Source organism: Penicillium paradoxum, assembly GCF_028828445.1.
Source record: "Penicillium paradoxum strain IBT 22861 chromosome Unknown utg000004l_segment0_segment0, whole genome shotgun sequence".
NCBI classification, from domain to species: domain Eukaryota; kingdom Fungi; phylum Ascomycota; class Eurotiomycetes; order Eurotiales; family Aspergillaceae; genus Penicillium; species Penicillium paradoxum.
In genome coordinates, this window is record NW_026643182.1 from 2138088 (window position 1) to 2152110 (window position 14023).

At 49.8% G+C, this 14023-nt stretch overlaps 7 protein-coding genes across 7 annotated transcripts; 4 read left to right on the plus strand and 3 right to left on the minus strand.

Moving 5' to 3' along the window:
- Window positions 1-17: 17 nt before the first annotated feature.
- On the plus strand, window positions 18-705 carry N7457_004533 (tropomyosin; the record flags this gene model as incomplete). Its single annotated transcript, XM_057175578.1, has 3 exons — window positions 18-35; window positions 182-486; window positions 543-705. The coding sequence occupies 3 exons, from the start codon at window positions 18-20 to the stop codon at window positions 703-705; spliced, it is 486 nt and encodes a 161-aa protein (XP_057032625.1).
- Window positions 706-1024: 319 nt separating this feature from the next.
- On the minus strand, window positions 1025-1727 carry N7457_004534 (rRNA-processing protein RRP17; the record flags this gene model as incomplete). Its single annotated transcript, XM_057175579.1, has 2 exons — window positions 1025-1492; window positions 1542-1727. The coding sequence occupies 2 exons, from the start codon at window positions 1725-1727 to the stop codon at window positions 1025-1027; spliced, it is 654 nt and encodes a 217-aa protein (XP_057032626.1).
- A 205-nt stretch (window positions 1728-1932) lies between these two features.
- N7457_004535 (Ac45/VOA1 transmembrane domain-containing protein) lies at window positions 1933-3043 on the plus strand (the record flags this gene model as incomplete). Its single annotated transcript, XM_057175580.1, has 5 exons — window positions 1933-2027; window positions 2089-2387; window positions 2448-2552; window positions 2609-2848; window positions 2904-3043. 5 exons carry the CDS (start codon window positions 1933-1935, stop codon window positions 3041-3043), a joined length of 879 nt encoding a protein of 292 aa, XP_057032627.1.
- A 617-nt stretch (window positions 3044-3660) lies between these two features.
- Window positions 3661-4800, plus strand: N7457_004536 (uncharacterized protein; the record flags this gene model as incomplete). The annotated part of the gene is made up of 1 exon (XM_057175581.1): window positions 3661-4800. The coding sequence occupies one exon, from the start codon at window positions 3661-3663 to the stop codon at window positions 4798-4800; it is 1140 nt and encodes a 379-aa protein (XP_057032628.1).
- Window positions 4801-5343: 543 nt separating this feature from the next.
- On the minus strand, window positions 5344-7555 carry N7457_004537 (uncharacterized protein; the record flags this gene model as incomplete). The annotated part of the gene is made up of 4 exons (XM_057175582.1): window positions 5344-5576; window positions 5632-6540; window positions 6602-7181; window positions 7241-7555. The coding sequence occupies 4 exons, from the start codon at window positions 7553-7555 to the stop codon at window positions 5344-5346; spliced, it is 2037 nt and encodes a 678-aa protein (XP_057032629.1).
- A 749-nt stretch (window positions 7556-8304) lies between these two features.
- On the plus strand, window positions 8305-10252 carry N7457_004538 (Zn(II)2Cys6 transcription factor; the record flags this gene model as incomplete). The annotated part of the gene is made up of 4 exons (XM_057175583.1): window positions 8305-8474; window positions 8521-9333; window positions 9394-9597; window positions 9655-10252. 4 exons carry the CDS (start codon window positions 8305-8307, stop codon window positions 10250-10252), a joined length of 1785 nt encoding a protein of 594 aa, XP_057032630.1.
- Window positions 10253-12148: 1896 nt separating this feature from the next.
- On the minus strand, window positions 12149-13983 carry N7457_004539 (PEX28-32 family peroxisomal membrane protein; the record flags this gene model as incomplete). Its single annotated transcript, XM_057175584.1, has 2 exons — window positions 12149-12700; window positions 12766-13983. The coding sequence occupies 2 exons, from the start codon at window positions 13981-13983 to the stop codon at window positions 12149-12151; spliced, it is 1770 nt and encodes a 589-aa protein (XP_057032631.1).
- Window positions 13984-14023: the final 40 nt, after the last annotated feature.

The window sequence follows — 14023 nt, forward strand, 5'->3', positions numbered from 1 at the left end:
TTTTCAATACCCTCAAAATGGACAAGATCAAGGAGGTAAGTTACCAAGACCCCCTGCCCGGCGGGGTAGCTTGCAAACTGTCGCTCAAAATCACATACCCCCTCGTTATATGCACATATGCATAACCCCTAGCATTCCATTATTTCCCCACAAGGAATTTGACTAACATGTCGGTATTCAGCGCATGGTTGCCCTCCGCGCCGAGGCTGACGAGGCTCATGAGCTTGTCGATGAGCTCAAGGCCAAGGTCAAGACCTTGGAACAGGAGAATTTGTCTAAGGAACAAGAGATCACATCCCTCAACCACCGTAACCAGCTCCTGGAGGAAGAGGTTGAGAAGGCTGAGGCCGCCCTGAAGGAGGCCAAGGATGCTGCCAGCCAGAGTCTCCAGCACGACACCCAGAACGAGGCCCTTCAGCGACGGGTGCAGCTCCTCGAGGAGGAGGCCGAGGAGAACGACAAGACTCTGCGGGAAACAAACGAGAAGTACGTCTAGCCACTTTTTTTTGTCACAACTAAGTACTAACGTTTTGGACACTTAGGCTCCGCCAAACCGACATCAAGGCTGGTCACTACGAGCGGAAGGTGCAGGCACTTGAGGACCAACACGCCAAGCTGGAGCAACGATACGAGGATGCGATCAAGGAGCACAGCACTGTCAAGAAGGAGCTCGACGACCTTGCATCCCAGATGGCTGATATCTAAGCTGGTACCAACCAGTGATGGATGCGGGATACTGGGAGGCATTGTGTTGGATACAAGCTCCATTCTCTCGTTTGTCATCTGCTTTTTCATACTTTGACTGTTTGTGTTACGCTGGTTTCAACTACATGGACCAGATGCAGCGCTTTGATAGCAATACCTTTGATCATGCAACATGCACTACGGTGTCCACTATTTTCCTGTATCTCCATTGCATTTTACATAATTTGTAACGCCTGATCCATAAAATTGAATAACAGATAACTGCTGAAAGCCGAGTAGATGCACATATGATGTCGTACCTCCTTTTAGAATGATTTGCTCAAGCCTCCTTCCGTGCCTTGGCTTTCTTTGATTTCACAGCACGTTGCTTGAGCATTGTTTGTCGGCGCTCCACCTTGGTCTCGTAGCGGAAGTTTCTCTTCTTTTTCCTGGCTGCCTCTGATGCTGCACTTCGGGGTCTTCTCTTCTTGGCTTTTGTGTCGTCCTCTGTCGACTCGGCTGGATATGTCTTTTTCTCTTCGGTTTCTGAGTCCTCTCCTCTGGAAGCCTTCAACAGACCCTCACGAGATGCATCCATTTCTTCGACTGTGACCGTTGTATATTTGTCCTCGTCGACATATTCGGCTTCGTAGTCCACTGCTGGAGGCTCTTCAATTCCTTCCCAACTTTCGTCCTCATTTTCGCCTTCCGTTTCACTGATATCCCCAGCAGCTTCCTTCATACGCTTCAGAACGGCTTTGTGTTCCTCAATTGCGTGTTCAAAGTTCTTCTTGCGTTCCTCGCGAATCTAGACCAATTAGCAGGCGCCTCGAAGCGAAGATCGTAGACTGTCGAACCTTTTTCCGTTCAACCTTCCTCTCCTCTTTGTATCTCTTCTCTGCATTGTCTTGCGCATGCTTGGCGCGCTGCACTTTGCGTTTGTGGAATCCAGTCAGGTATTCCTGGCGAGAATCAAGGTCGAATGTAATCTCTTCAACTTTGGGCTCGGCAACAACTTTGCGCTTTTTCAAATTAGGACCCATGGTGAATGCGATCCTAATCTCAGATATTTAAATGAAATAACAAGTAGGGTTTGGTAGGTTGTTCTGCTGAATTTGCGCCCGATGAAAAAAAAGTTGATATGAAAGCTCAAGCGGGCCCGGCCTCTCGACCGCCTCCGAGAGCCAAGTCGGACACCTCCCGCTGGCAACATCATCGCCAACCCGACCCATCCCCACGTCAAGCACAATGTATCTCAGCAGGTTTGGGCTATTGGCCCTCGGAGCAGCTGCTGTTAATGCTTTCAGAGATACCTCGCCTTTTTTCCTAGCCTCAACTTCTGAGTATGTTCGATTGCACATGTGAACGCCTCCAGTTGCGGTTAACTAACCGCTTCTTACCCAGGGTCCTGACGAACTCCGCTTATATCCAGTCTGGGGCTTCACTCCTTGAGAACCTATACTCATCTCTCACTACCTGTCCCTCCGATTATTATGTCGTTGTGTATCAGCCCGGTGTGCACAGCTCCGACTTCTCGACGCGCAAGTCGGCACCCCGCTTGGGTGCGAAGGTGCTCGGGAAAGACAGGTCGATCAGATCTAAAATGAGCGTCAACGAGGTTGCTGGCTCAATAGACCCCAAAGAGATCAAGAGCTTTTTGGAGGAGAAGTGCAAGGCCCAGACTACTGCTGTGGACGCTGTTTGTAAGTTGCTGTGATGGACCTGGCAAACCCGCAAAGAACATCGAAACTAACAATATTAAGCTGGATCGTACCCATCATACTTTGAACATGGCCCCCGAATCATCGATGTTGAATTCCCCATGCTATCGCTCGGCTCGGACCGTGCACAGCAGCTTTCTGGATTCGGTATGTATACAGTGTATCCCATGCACTTTCTTTATGTGTTCACTAACTCTGTTAAGATGGCTTCCTTGCCGATGTCGTTGATCGAATTCCTTCCTCCTCAAAGTATACCATTCTTTACATCACCTCGCCAAGAGAGTTCCCAGAGACAGACTCCGTTATCTACGAAGCCTCCGAGGATTCATACCAAGAGACAATCCACATGGGTCTGAAGCGTGACTACTCCGCCCATGGTAGTACTTCAGCCCCATCAAATAAGTCCACTTCCCTTTTCGGAGAGTATCAATACTTCACTCCAGGTATGTCTCTATCAATCCGACCCCCTTTCTATTCACTATACTCACCTCCTCTCAGGAATTTTCATGGGCCTTATGGCTACCTTCTTATTCCTCGCAATCTTGTACATTGGCATCAATGCCCTGAGCAGTCTCGAGATTCCTTATGCTGCATTTGAGAAGGACACCTCAGCTGCTGTGCAAAAGAAAGCACAGTAACTTGAAGCGATGTGAGGTTATTTTTATTTTTTTTGGAATACACCTCAATTTGCTGCAGTCTAAATTGTTTTTTGCGGGTTTCAGGGGCAATCTTCTCGTATTTGCATGTACGATATATCATATTCACCAGCTTTTTCAACTGTTAGCTTTGCCGACGTAAATACTCCGTACAGTCGCATGTTTTTAGAATCCGTCAGGTGACAGTCCCAGTCCTGCCTGAGGCACGAATCTCCTTTAGCGTTGGCGCCATTTGGCTTCCCTCGAATTCTCACTTCCGAGGGTCTTTCCGTTGGGCACCTTGTGACGCTCGCTATCCTTGCTTTGAAGAGGCACTCGTTTGTCCTGTAGAATATCCCGAGGCCTCATCCCAAGAGGATCGGTCGATTGTGGATCCGTGTCCTGCAGCTTGAGTGCACGATCAGCTGGCCAATCCTCCACGAGAGACAACTCGCAGTCGTTTTCAAAATCAGCATCAGATATCTCAGAATTGCCGTCCAATCCTCATTATTGACCTGATAAGAATCGACAATCGACCTCGTTCCCGTCGTTGGGATCGGCGCCCACTCCAAGTGACCCGCACCCTGTGGAGAACCGGCTAATCAATTGTTTACGCCGCCATGCGACTTCTACCGCAAGGGCTTGGGAAAGCCAAGCCTTCATTCCTTTTCTTACTGTTTCTGATCATTGCCATCGCTGCTCAAGTCTCTGCCATACCGGCAGATGATACATCAACGGATACTACCGATGCCGCTAAGACCACCGACGATCCCTCCACCACTCAAAGAACTTCTAGCGTGAGCGAGACCACAGCTACAGATATTGCGACAACCACCACATCCTCATCTACCTCCACTTTAACTTCCACCTCCACGTCGAGTTCTAGTACCAGCACAACGAGTTCGTCGTCTACAAGTACAAGTACAACCATGGATACAACCACCACCACATCCTCTACCTCTACCTCTACCTCCACGACTGACAGTAGTACAACAACAACATCATCATCCGTCTCCACGACAACGACATCATCAACATCCTCCTCTTCCTCCACTTCCGCCGCTGCCATAGTGACAATACCCCCCACAGCCAACGCTCCATATATGCAAGAGAGCAATGCTCCAGAAGGAACAGTGTTCATCGCTGTCGGCGCCGCGCTGGGACTGATCGGTCTAATACTCCTTGCCTGGCGCGCAATGGTCGCATGGTCTGTAAATCGCTCTGTACGGCGCGCAGCCGTAATGCATGCCTCGGAATCCAAGCGCCTGCTGCGCGGCAGCAGAAAGAAGAGATCTACCGCTTACCATGCTGCCCCGGTGGCCGACGTATCTCTCAATAAGGTCGGCACCGCCACTCGCGTAAGCTACAAGTCCAACCGGGCCCCAAGCGCGGGCAGCGGTCTTTTCTTCTCGCCCACTGCAGGCGGTCCTACCGGGTCGCATGCAAGCCTCACCGCTGCAGGAACTACGGGAAATCGTGGCTCAACATACCTGCCCGCTGGATACTACGCTGCTGCCGGTACCTCCAACCCGGCAGGCGGAGAAGCCCCATACTCGCCCACTGCTGGTCTTTCATCACCTTCCCTGCCTCCGGCCGGTGTCTACCATGATTCGCATAATCAGCGCCAGTCTTACGTGGGCGCTTCGACGAGCTCTTTGAACCTGAATCAGGCGCCGCAGGGTCGTGCTCCTAGCGCATACCTAGAGGATCTGTTTGAGAGCCATAATCCTTCTCAAAACCCTGGTTCGGGCCATCGGTAAAGGCGCGGGAATTGGCGCCTTGCACATGCTAATTGTCACATGAAGGAATGATATTGGCGAATTTTATCTTCTTGGATCTATATTGAGATTTTGTCTCCTCTTTCTTTGTCATATGCCTTACATCTATCCAGCTGTCTATTGTCGTTTTGGATTCAGTCTAGCTCGGCGTTTCACAAATCTTTTCGCATGTAGTGATTAAACTATCTCCTGTTCCTCTGCCTGATATTATCATTATTATCCCCTGTTGATATAACCCTGTTCGCAGAATTATGCATTTTTGGACATAAGTGTCACCTTTTCCCATCTACTTACTGTTCTGGTGAGCATCTGTAATATTACTATAGTAGATAACTCGTCAAAAATCATGCTCCATTGAGAAAGTGAATCATAAAATATCATGGTGCCCCAATTGCAGGCTGCATTCTAGCAAAGAATCAAGTAGTCGCTAGACCGATTTATCAAATCTCCATCTGAAGCCAAAAGAAATAGTTGTTTGAACCATGTATAAGGTATTGGGTATCTACGGGTTTAAAAGACAGCAAACTAGTCAGTGCGTTTGTAAAGCTTGGCCTTGGTGCCAGCAGATGAAGACCCGGCACAGCAGGCAGCTGCTTCCTCGGGGTGTAGAGAGGATTTGTTGAACAGCTGGCTAGATTGCGGCACGTCGAGAGCAGGGTTCTTGTTGAAGAACCCATCGGGCTTCAGCATGACGCTGATGCGCTCCATTGGCATGACGGGGAAATCTTCGATGCGGGGGTTGTGGGTAAGACCAAAGGCTGATGAGAATGTTAGCTATATAGTATAGATCAGGTCAAGGGGAAGAATGCTTACTGTGCCATAGGACGACATCTTCGTTCTCTACGTTGTCCTTGCGCTGCACCCAGGTCTCAACGCCCTCGGCACGACGGCTTTGGTTGGTGAACTCGCCTGCAGCGTATAATTCATCGTCTTGGTACTTGGTGACCCAGATTGGCTTGGTGGCGAATTCAGCACGGCGGTAGCCGGGTGCGTTCTTGCTGACTAGAAGCATTTGGCTGGGAGCTGCCATGAGTTTATATGCAACGGGCTTGTAAGTGATAGGGTTGGTGATGTTGTCGTTGCGGATCTTGAAGACGCGGTGACGGTCCACGCTGGTGTTGGCTGTGCCTGCTGTACGCATCACTGTAGGCTTGGAGACATAGCCTACAAGGTAGGGGTTCTTTTCATCTTCCGGCATGGGCACGCTATCTTCGTAGTAGATGGTGTTCTTAAACCCATCGATAGCGGGGTCAACGCGAAGCGAGAACATATGCTGGTGGAACGGAGCCATAACGCCGGGACCGACGTTGGTTCCCCAAGGGACGGTTTGCCCGTTCTCATTATCGAATGGGACGGTGGAAAGAATGCCGGTGGCGCGGACTTCCAATTCAACATTAGCGGCTTGGTCGAAGATATAGTTGAAGATGTACTCGTAATTTGCCACGGTACAGATCATCTGAAGGACCAGCTGGCGGTTACGCACAACGGTAGCAGCACCAGACCGATAGTTGGTGTGCTTGTGCTGTAAACCGTTATCTTGCTCGTGCATACAGATCACGTTCTTCAACTCTAATGGATTGCCCTTAGAGTCGTTGCGGTAGCCATTAAAGTACTTGATATGACCAAGACAGTCGCACCCAAGAGCTAGCTGGTTGGCATTCATACCAAAGCCAGTGTCGCCAACATCAAACGCCTGTTTGCGATGGTAAGGGGCACGGGGATCTAGATTCGTGTAAGTGAGATTCGGAAGGAATCGAAAATAACGGGATATAATGTAGCTTACCTCCATAGGGAACAGTCATCTCAGATACGGCCAAACGATAAAAGAGGTTTCGGTTGTCATATGTGACGTTGTAGATAACTAAGCCCTCACGAGCATTGAAACCGACCCTGAAGCGCCATTTCTGCCAGTATACGGAGTTGCCATCCACTGAATAGGAAGGGCCTTCGGGCTGTTGCACGATATAGGGTTTGAGGTCGGTACGGAGGGGTTCATCCAAAAGGTCATGGGCGTACTGGACTGTCTTGACAGGCTTCCATGGTTGAGTAGAGGTGGTCTCAAAATCAGCACCGCCAGGAAGGTAGTCCATGCGGATCAACTCGTGAGTGAGACCGTCAAACACTGGTGAGAATTTACAAGGCAGAGAGTAGTGATTGTTCTGGGGGTGATCGACCTCAACCATGTACATAAAGCATTGGAAAAGTCGACGGTCCTCGTTGTCATTGTCCGTGCCATACATCCAAGGATCGTTGCAGACGGTGACGCCCGCGGGCAATTGCAATTTCTCAATCTCAGCCAATACCGCGGGGTGCTTCATGCACATTTCTTCAATTGCAGCGATTTCGTCGACATCAATAGGACCCTATGAGACACAAGTGTTAGTAAGCTCCTGGCATATATTTGGGAGAGGGCTGTGTTCACCTGAACTTCCTTCGGAAGCTCCTTAGCATAGACGACGATGCGCTTATCAGCATTGAGAATGGCCTTGTAGAATGCACCGGTATCAAGACGGTGGAAGAGCACGTAGAGAAGACGGGCTGGGGGTGTGGGCAAAGGCCGCCGTAACCGCTCCGCTTCAATGTATGCGATCACATCGTTCTTAATAGGTTCATTGACATCAATGCGCTTATAGCGCAGAGAGACGCCGGGGAAGGTCGCCTCGAGGATGCGCACTGCGAGCTTGATCTCCTCTGGCCTGATAGGGTCAAAAGGGTGAGGGCCGTGGTTGGCTACCATATTGGCGGCGTGAGGTAGGTAAATATACCTAGGTAGTTGCAAGAGATAATTGTCCGGGCTGTTTGGGAGACTTAATGATAAGGACGTATTGTGGGCGATACTTAAGGCGAAATTCCACAATCCACAGAGAAGTGAGGACAGTTAAGTGAAGATGCGAAGAGAGATGGTCAACTGATAAAACCAGGCCCAATGACTGCAGTTAAGTATCTCGTCGCAACATGGGAGACCCTGGGAGACCCTGGCGGCCCATCTTATCTGGTTACCTAAGGTCCCTGCTTGTACCTGCCTGATTAGGAAAGGCTCCAGGCCAGGAAAAGTGGAGTCTTGGAGAAAATCAGTGGAGTCTTGGCGCTGGACAATTGGGGGCAAAATGCATGGCTCATCGTTGTAGGGCATGAGGTTGGAAGAAAGCACTTCGTCAGATAATTTTAAGAATTACCTTGTACCCAGTTCAGTCAAATAAACACATAATGCCTCAATTGTTAGGAGTACAGGTTGGAGAGGATCATTTAGAGTATGATCTCACGTGATTTCAAATCCACCGGTAGCAGATCACGTGGATGCGGGGGACAGCGTGATATTGCCCCGATCTGGTCTAGTGCAATTGGCTATCGATAACGCCTTGATAAATTGATCGGTTCATTGTGTAGCGGCGTAGGCTTGTCTGAATTTGTGCAAGATCGCGATAAGCATGCTGTCATTAGTCCTTACCCCAGCATACCCATCCTCCCCAGTGGCTCCTTGACACTATGAATGCTTTCCCTCTGGATGGCGCGGGGCAGTTTTCTTCCTTCGCACCAGGCCAGCCCACTTCAGCCCCAAAGAAGGGTAGGACACGACAGTCCGGTACGGCATGGACTCGCTCAGGATGTATAACTTGCAAGAAGCGACGCAAGGCCTGTGATAAGGCCAAGCCAAGGTCCGTGCAGAAATTTGATTACAAGTTCCGTAACTAACCTGATAAGTTGCAACAACTGTTTTAAGCAAGGCCGGGCATGCGAGGGCTATGGCTCTATGTGGGTAGAGCCACTTGGTCCATCAGCGCCGATATTTGTACAAACCGAATCATCTAAACGTCGGAGACTTAGTGGGACGTCCCCGTCTCAGTTGCCTTCGCCTGCGCCGTCACCATCCTCAGATACTTGGCTTGAGACCCGTCCATCTCCTAGGTCAGAGAATTTCTTGAGTTGGACTGGATCCAATTCTCCTCAGGATCATAGACTTCTTGAATCTTCCCATAGTCCTGCCGGGGAACCCGAAGAACACCGTTCTAGCCAGGATCTTGATCTGTGTGACTCTGTCGAGGTGACCCCGCAGCCTCAAGGATACATCAGTCATCTCTCAACCCATGAGACTCACTACCTTCAATATCACATGGAGCAAGGATCCCGGCTGCTAGCAAACCTCGAGAGCGATGATAATCCCCTGCGATCAATGTTGATTCCTAGGGCGATGTCGTCGCCTCTACTGATGAAGGCTTTATGCGCCATCTCTGCCCTTCACTTAGCGAATCGCTCCCAAGGGTTTGGAGCACAGACAGCTGCTATGAAGTATTATACTGGAACACTCAACGGGCTCCGTGCAGCATTGGACCAGTGTTCAATGGAGGTACTCCCTGATGATGCTTTGCTAACAGTCGGTCTACTATGCAAATACGAGGTAGTGCGTGGCAGTGTTCAACAATGGGTTGTTCATCTTAACGCGCTGCAATGCTTGATCGTTTCCCGCGGAGGATTTGCTTCAATGGATCGAGATGCCGCCGAGTTCCTGCGTGGATTGTAAGTGTTATGGCCCATAACCCATATCATCAAACGCTTACATTTTATCGCGTATTATAGATTCGTCTATGCCTACAACATGGCCCGAATCATCAAGCGTAATCGCATTTCTGCGGATATCGTTGTCGACAGTGATATTGGTATCCCCAAACTTGATATATATATCGGGTATACTGAGGAAATCCTTAAGCTCTGTGTACGGATCGCAGAACTGCCTTCCATTCAAAGCGATACATTGGCTCTCCGACTCAGTGTTGCATCCATGTATGTCTCTCCTTTTAGGAAGTTACCAAGTCGAATATTAGCACTAACACCTCCCAGAAACGAGTCGCTCGTCACTTGGTCTCACACTTTCACTCCTCACATAATCCCACCAGGGACATCGCCAACAACCCTAACCCGGCTGCGACTTGTAGCAGAATGTTTCCGCGATGCAGGATTTATCTATCTTCACTCAATCATGGAACGCATCAGCAGAAACTATTCGGATGCCTCTCTGTCTACCAACTCTGGTACCATCGCCAATTCCCAGACAGCAGAGTATCCTTCTCTCTCAACGTCCGATTGGCTTCCGCTGATCTCCACGCCGAAGAGCACCGCCTTATACCGCTGTCTTTCCCGCATTGGAGCCTTTCCGCTGGGCGAGCATTGCGAGTACTCGGCGCTCACGTTCCCGCTGTTTATCGCGGGATGTGAGACTGACAACGTGACACATAGAGAAGTTGTACTTCAATCTCTGGGCAAGCTACAAGATAACTTTGGGATTGGAAATGTTCGACGGGCGAAGGAATTGTTGAGGATTTTGTGGGCGAGGCAGGACGCCAGTCTTGAAGCCAAGATTCTTGGGGGAAATCGTCGGGAAAAGGTACATTGGTTGGACATCATCGAGGAGCTGGGTTGGGAATTGATCCTTGCATAGCTGGCCCCTGGCTATTTTCTATCGAAACACTGTTTTGTTATTATGATATTGGTTGTATATACTAGATGGGGAAAGGAGCTCTGTGAAATAGATAGACATGTATATTTATATCCTGCGCGGCATCTAATATCAAATATCACACATGTAGAAAATGCGTAGCTACATCTACCATTCACCACAGTCGCACGTATGTCCCTAGTCACCAAAGAGGACACTCACAATAAACATACAGCTGCTGTATCGCCTTGGTTATCCATTCTCGACGGCCAGTAATCGAATCGGCCGTTGCCGGGATGATGGTTTCTTATCGAGGGGTCGTCTCACCAGCTGGTATTGATCCAAACACTAGATCTGTGAACTGAGCGTAGGTGTGCATCGCATTATTCAATCCCATGCTCACGGAGAAGAGGGTTTCCAGGTGTCAAGGTAGGACCAATCACTCGAGCTGACAGCTCCAGATCGACAACGCTCTAAAACGGGACCAAAGATGCCACGACATTCGTACACAGCCAACGGTCGATTCATCTGCTTTATAGACATCCACTAAATTCATCGGAAATCTTGGGAAAGCTGTTCAACCAAACTAACGGAGTCTCTTGTTGTTTGCTCCGTAGAACCGTAAGAGTGAAACAATTACCTCCGTTTCTTTCCTTTGCGGCCCAACGTCTGTAGATGATTACGAAGGAACGAGTGTTGGCCGACCTTCTTACAGCGAGATAATGATTGGTCTCGTCTATCCTAGTGCGACAAAATGATGAATTGGCACTTTTGGCACCTTCATTGCTATCATATTTTGAACAATCTCGTCAAAAGAATCTCCAGTGCTCCATCGCCTTTGTTGGGACTGTAAAACACAACAGAATCGTCATATAAATGAGATGTAGGCGGTGCCTCGGCCTTTAACGGTCATTTGGTCTGCAAGGTGCAAGTACCTGTAGATTGTACTTGGTGCGAACGTACTGCACCTGGATAGCAGCAATCAAGGAACACGAAGGCATCCGTATCCGAGGCAATGATGCTGTTGTTGAGATTGGACAGAGTACTTCTCAGCGTGGCCTAGCCAAATCATCTGTGCTTCATATTCGCCATGTGCGTTGATTGCACTATGGCTGATGTAGGCCAAATGGGTCGAGGTCGGCCGTTCTGTGTCGTGGTAATCATCAACCTGCTTCATGCTGGTACGAACGATTGTTCAGCCGGGAGTCTGATCGCTTGTTCTAATCTCAATTGGAATGGGTGTGGTTTGGATCGGTCAGTCAGTGGGCGAGCTAGTGCGGTTGCATCATTCGATGCTCTCGTGTTGTCGCCTTCCCACCAGACAATACAAGCTGTTGTATGGGCATACACAAAATTCTGGCTCTCGGATGCTTCTTTGAGAGCTGTCCATAGTATAGAACCGGGATCATTGGCTTAGAAGATCAAAACCGGATGGGTAATTGAGGCTGGGATGTTGGAGATGATGAAATAGTTGGACTCGTCATTTCAAACAAGTTCTTGGGTGGATTGTAGAACCTTGAAAACGGCTCAGTGTTGGAGAGGAAGATCTCGAGCTTTGGAGGAAGGAAAGTATCAAAGCGAGGATGAAAACTAAAGGAGAAGAGTAAGGCAGAGGGGAAAGGTTGCTTCCAAAAAGTGGTGTCGGCCACACTTCGACAAAACAAAACCCAGACGATACCTAAAATGGACGAGTAGAAGCCACATATTGGAAGAAAAAAGGTTAGATCTGAGATTCTAGATATAGAGAAGCCTTCAAAAAGTCTAGAATTGCCTTGCTCGTTTTATACTTCAAACAATAAGAATATTGACGCTCTTAAAGAATAATATGTAGCCATGTGCCTTAGGTAGTCGCGAAGCCAAACGGGAATAATCTCATAGTTCATGGAAAATGCACACACATCAGCTCAGCCCCATGTTCATGTCATCGCTGAGCCCCCATTCCCTTTCTGCTCTTTCCGTGCCACCCGCAGCCCGTGTGGACCACCGGTCGACATGATCTTGCGAATTCGCTATCTCTTTCTCCCGCAGACTGGCACTATCACTGGTTGCTATACTTCCTTCGCGTACATGATACGGTTTGCGGGAGTTCTTTATGCTGATAGGCTGCGAGGTGCCTGATGCATCGCCTGCACCAGAAAATCCCGTGGCACGCCCACTGTCAGTGGGCGACCCGCCGTTGGCAACCTCTTTGTCCAAATCCTTGCCACCGCTGAACCAGCGGCGTCGTCGGGAGTTGGAAGAGGAAGAGGGGACAATGCTCTGTGCGTCGGCATCATCGGCATTTCGTTGTGCCCTTTGCCTCTCCAGGGCCTGGGTGAGGCCCGATATGGTTTCTTCGGAGCCATTTTCAGTTTCTGGGGGTGAGAGATCCGCTAATTCAGCGTCACGGTACCACTTGCGTCGGCGGGTATAACGATCCCATCCATCTTGGCCGCGGCGCCCATCGTTCCACTGAGGATCTGTTAGCGAGAAGCACAAAAAAAAACATCGGAACCCTTGAAGAGAAGATAACCAACCTTGTTGTCGTAGTAGATCCATCCCTCACCGGTTGACCCCTTCGAGTCTGATTTTCCATTGAAGTTGTCCGCTCCTTCGACACGCCACTCGCTTCCCTCTACCCAGCGCCATTTAGCATCTCCTGTTCGAACATCTGGTAGTTCGAATGTCTCCTTCGGCGCCACATTGTTCATATGCTCGTCTGTCCAAGGACCACGTTCCGCCGGGAACAATGAATAGGTCCACCCGACGCCCAGCCAACGGCGCTGATTCTCGTATACAACGAAAGTAAACCGCACACCCTCGTTGTTTCGTCGTCGGGTAGATATGTTCAAGCCCTGGCTTTGGCCCTGGGCCTGGGCTGAGACCTTTTGTTGGTGGCTCGGGATGTCAGCGAGTGGAAGACCGGTCGCTGCGGCGCAGAGTCGTCGTACGGCTCGAGATCGCCACAGAATGACACGCGAGACCCTGGAGGGTCGGGAATGGTAGGTGAGAAATGCGGTGCCGAGGGTCATGATGATGCGACGTGTAGTGAGTAAATAGAATGGAGGTAGAGTTAACACAATCCACACAGGAGTTACTAAGATGATGCGGATGAACAAGGCTGTCAATGCAGGTCTAGTGGTCGCTGATGTGGGAGTGCGCTGGGTAGATAGGAAATCGGTGAGGTCGAGTAATGGTTCAAGGAGGATATTGCATCTTGTTGTGAAGATGCGGAGCGTATCAACAATTTCGTCTAGGCTCTTTTGATGACGCAGTGAGCTATCTTGGGTAACTTTAGTCTTGTGCTTTTCCCCCGTTGATGTGGTCGATGATAGTGGCGAGTAACGACGTGCGTACATGCCGAGGATCAAGGCAACCACGACCAGAATCGGCCCTGCCCAAAGGATAATGACATCGCTATACAGCACGATCATCCAAAATGTGGCCAGGAGCAAGAAGCTCTGCCAGGGGTCTCCAGAGGTCCATGTTATGAGCCCGGCGAGTTTATTTAAGGGGAGAAGGAATGGGTGCGAGTAAGCTAGGGCTCGGGTGATGGCAGGTGGTGTAGCCACGAGGAGAGGTGATTTGCGATGCACAATGACACTAGAGCGTTGGCGTGAGGTTAAAGCCGAGCCGGTAATTGTCGAGGGGGAGAAGGCAGCAACAGTCGGTGGTTGAAAATCCGACTGGGCATGTTCTTGTACGTGCGATGGGGGTGCCATGGAATCTATCCACGGAAGATCGTCTGGCTTCATCAGTGACCGGAGTTCTGAGGGCAGTATCGTGATACACCAT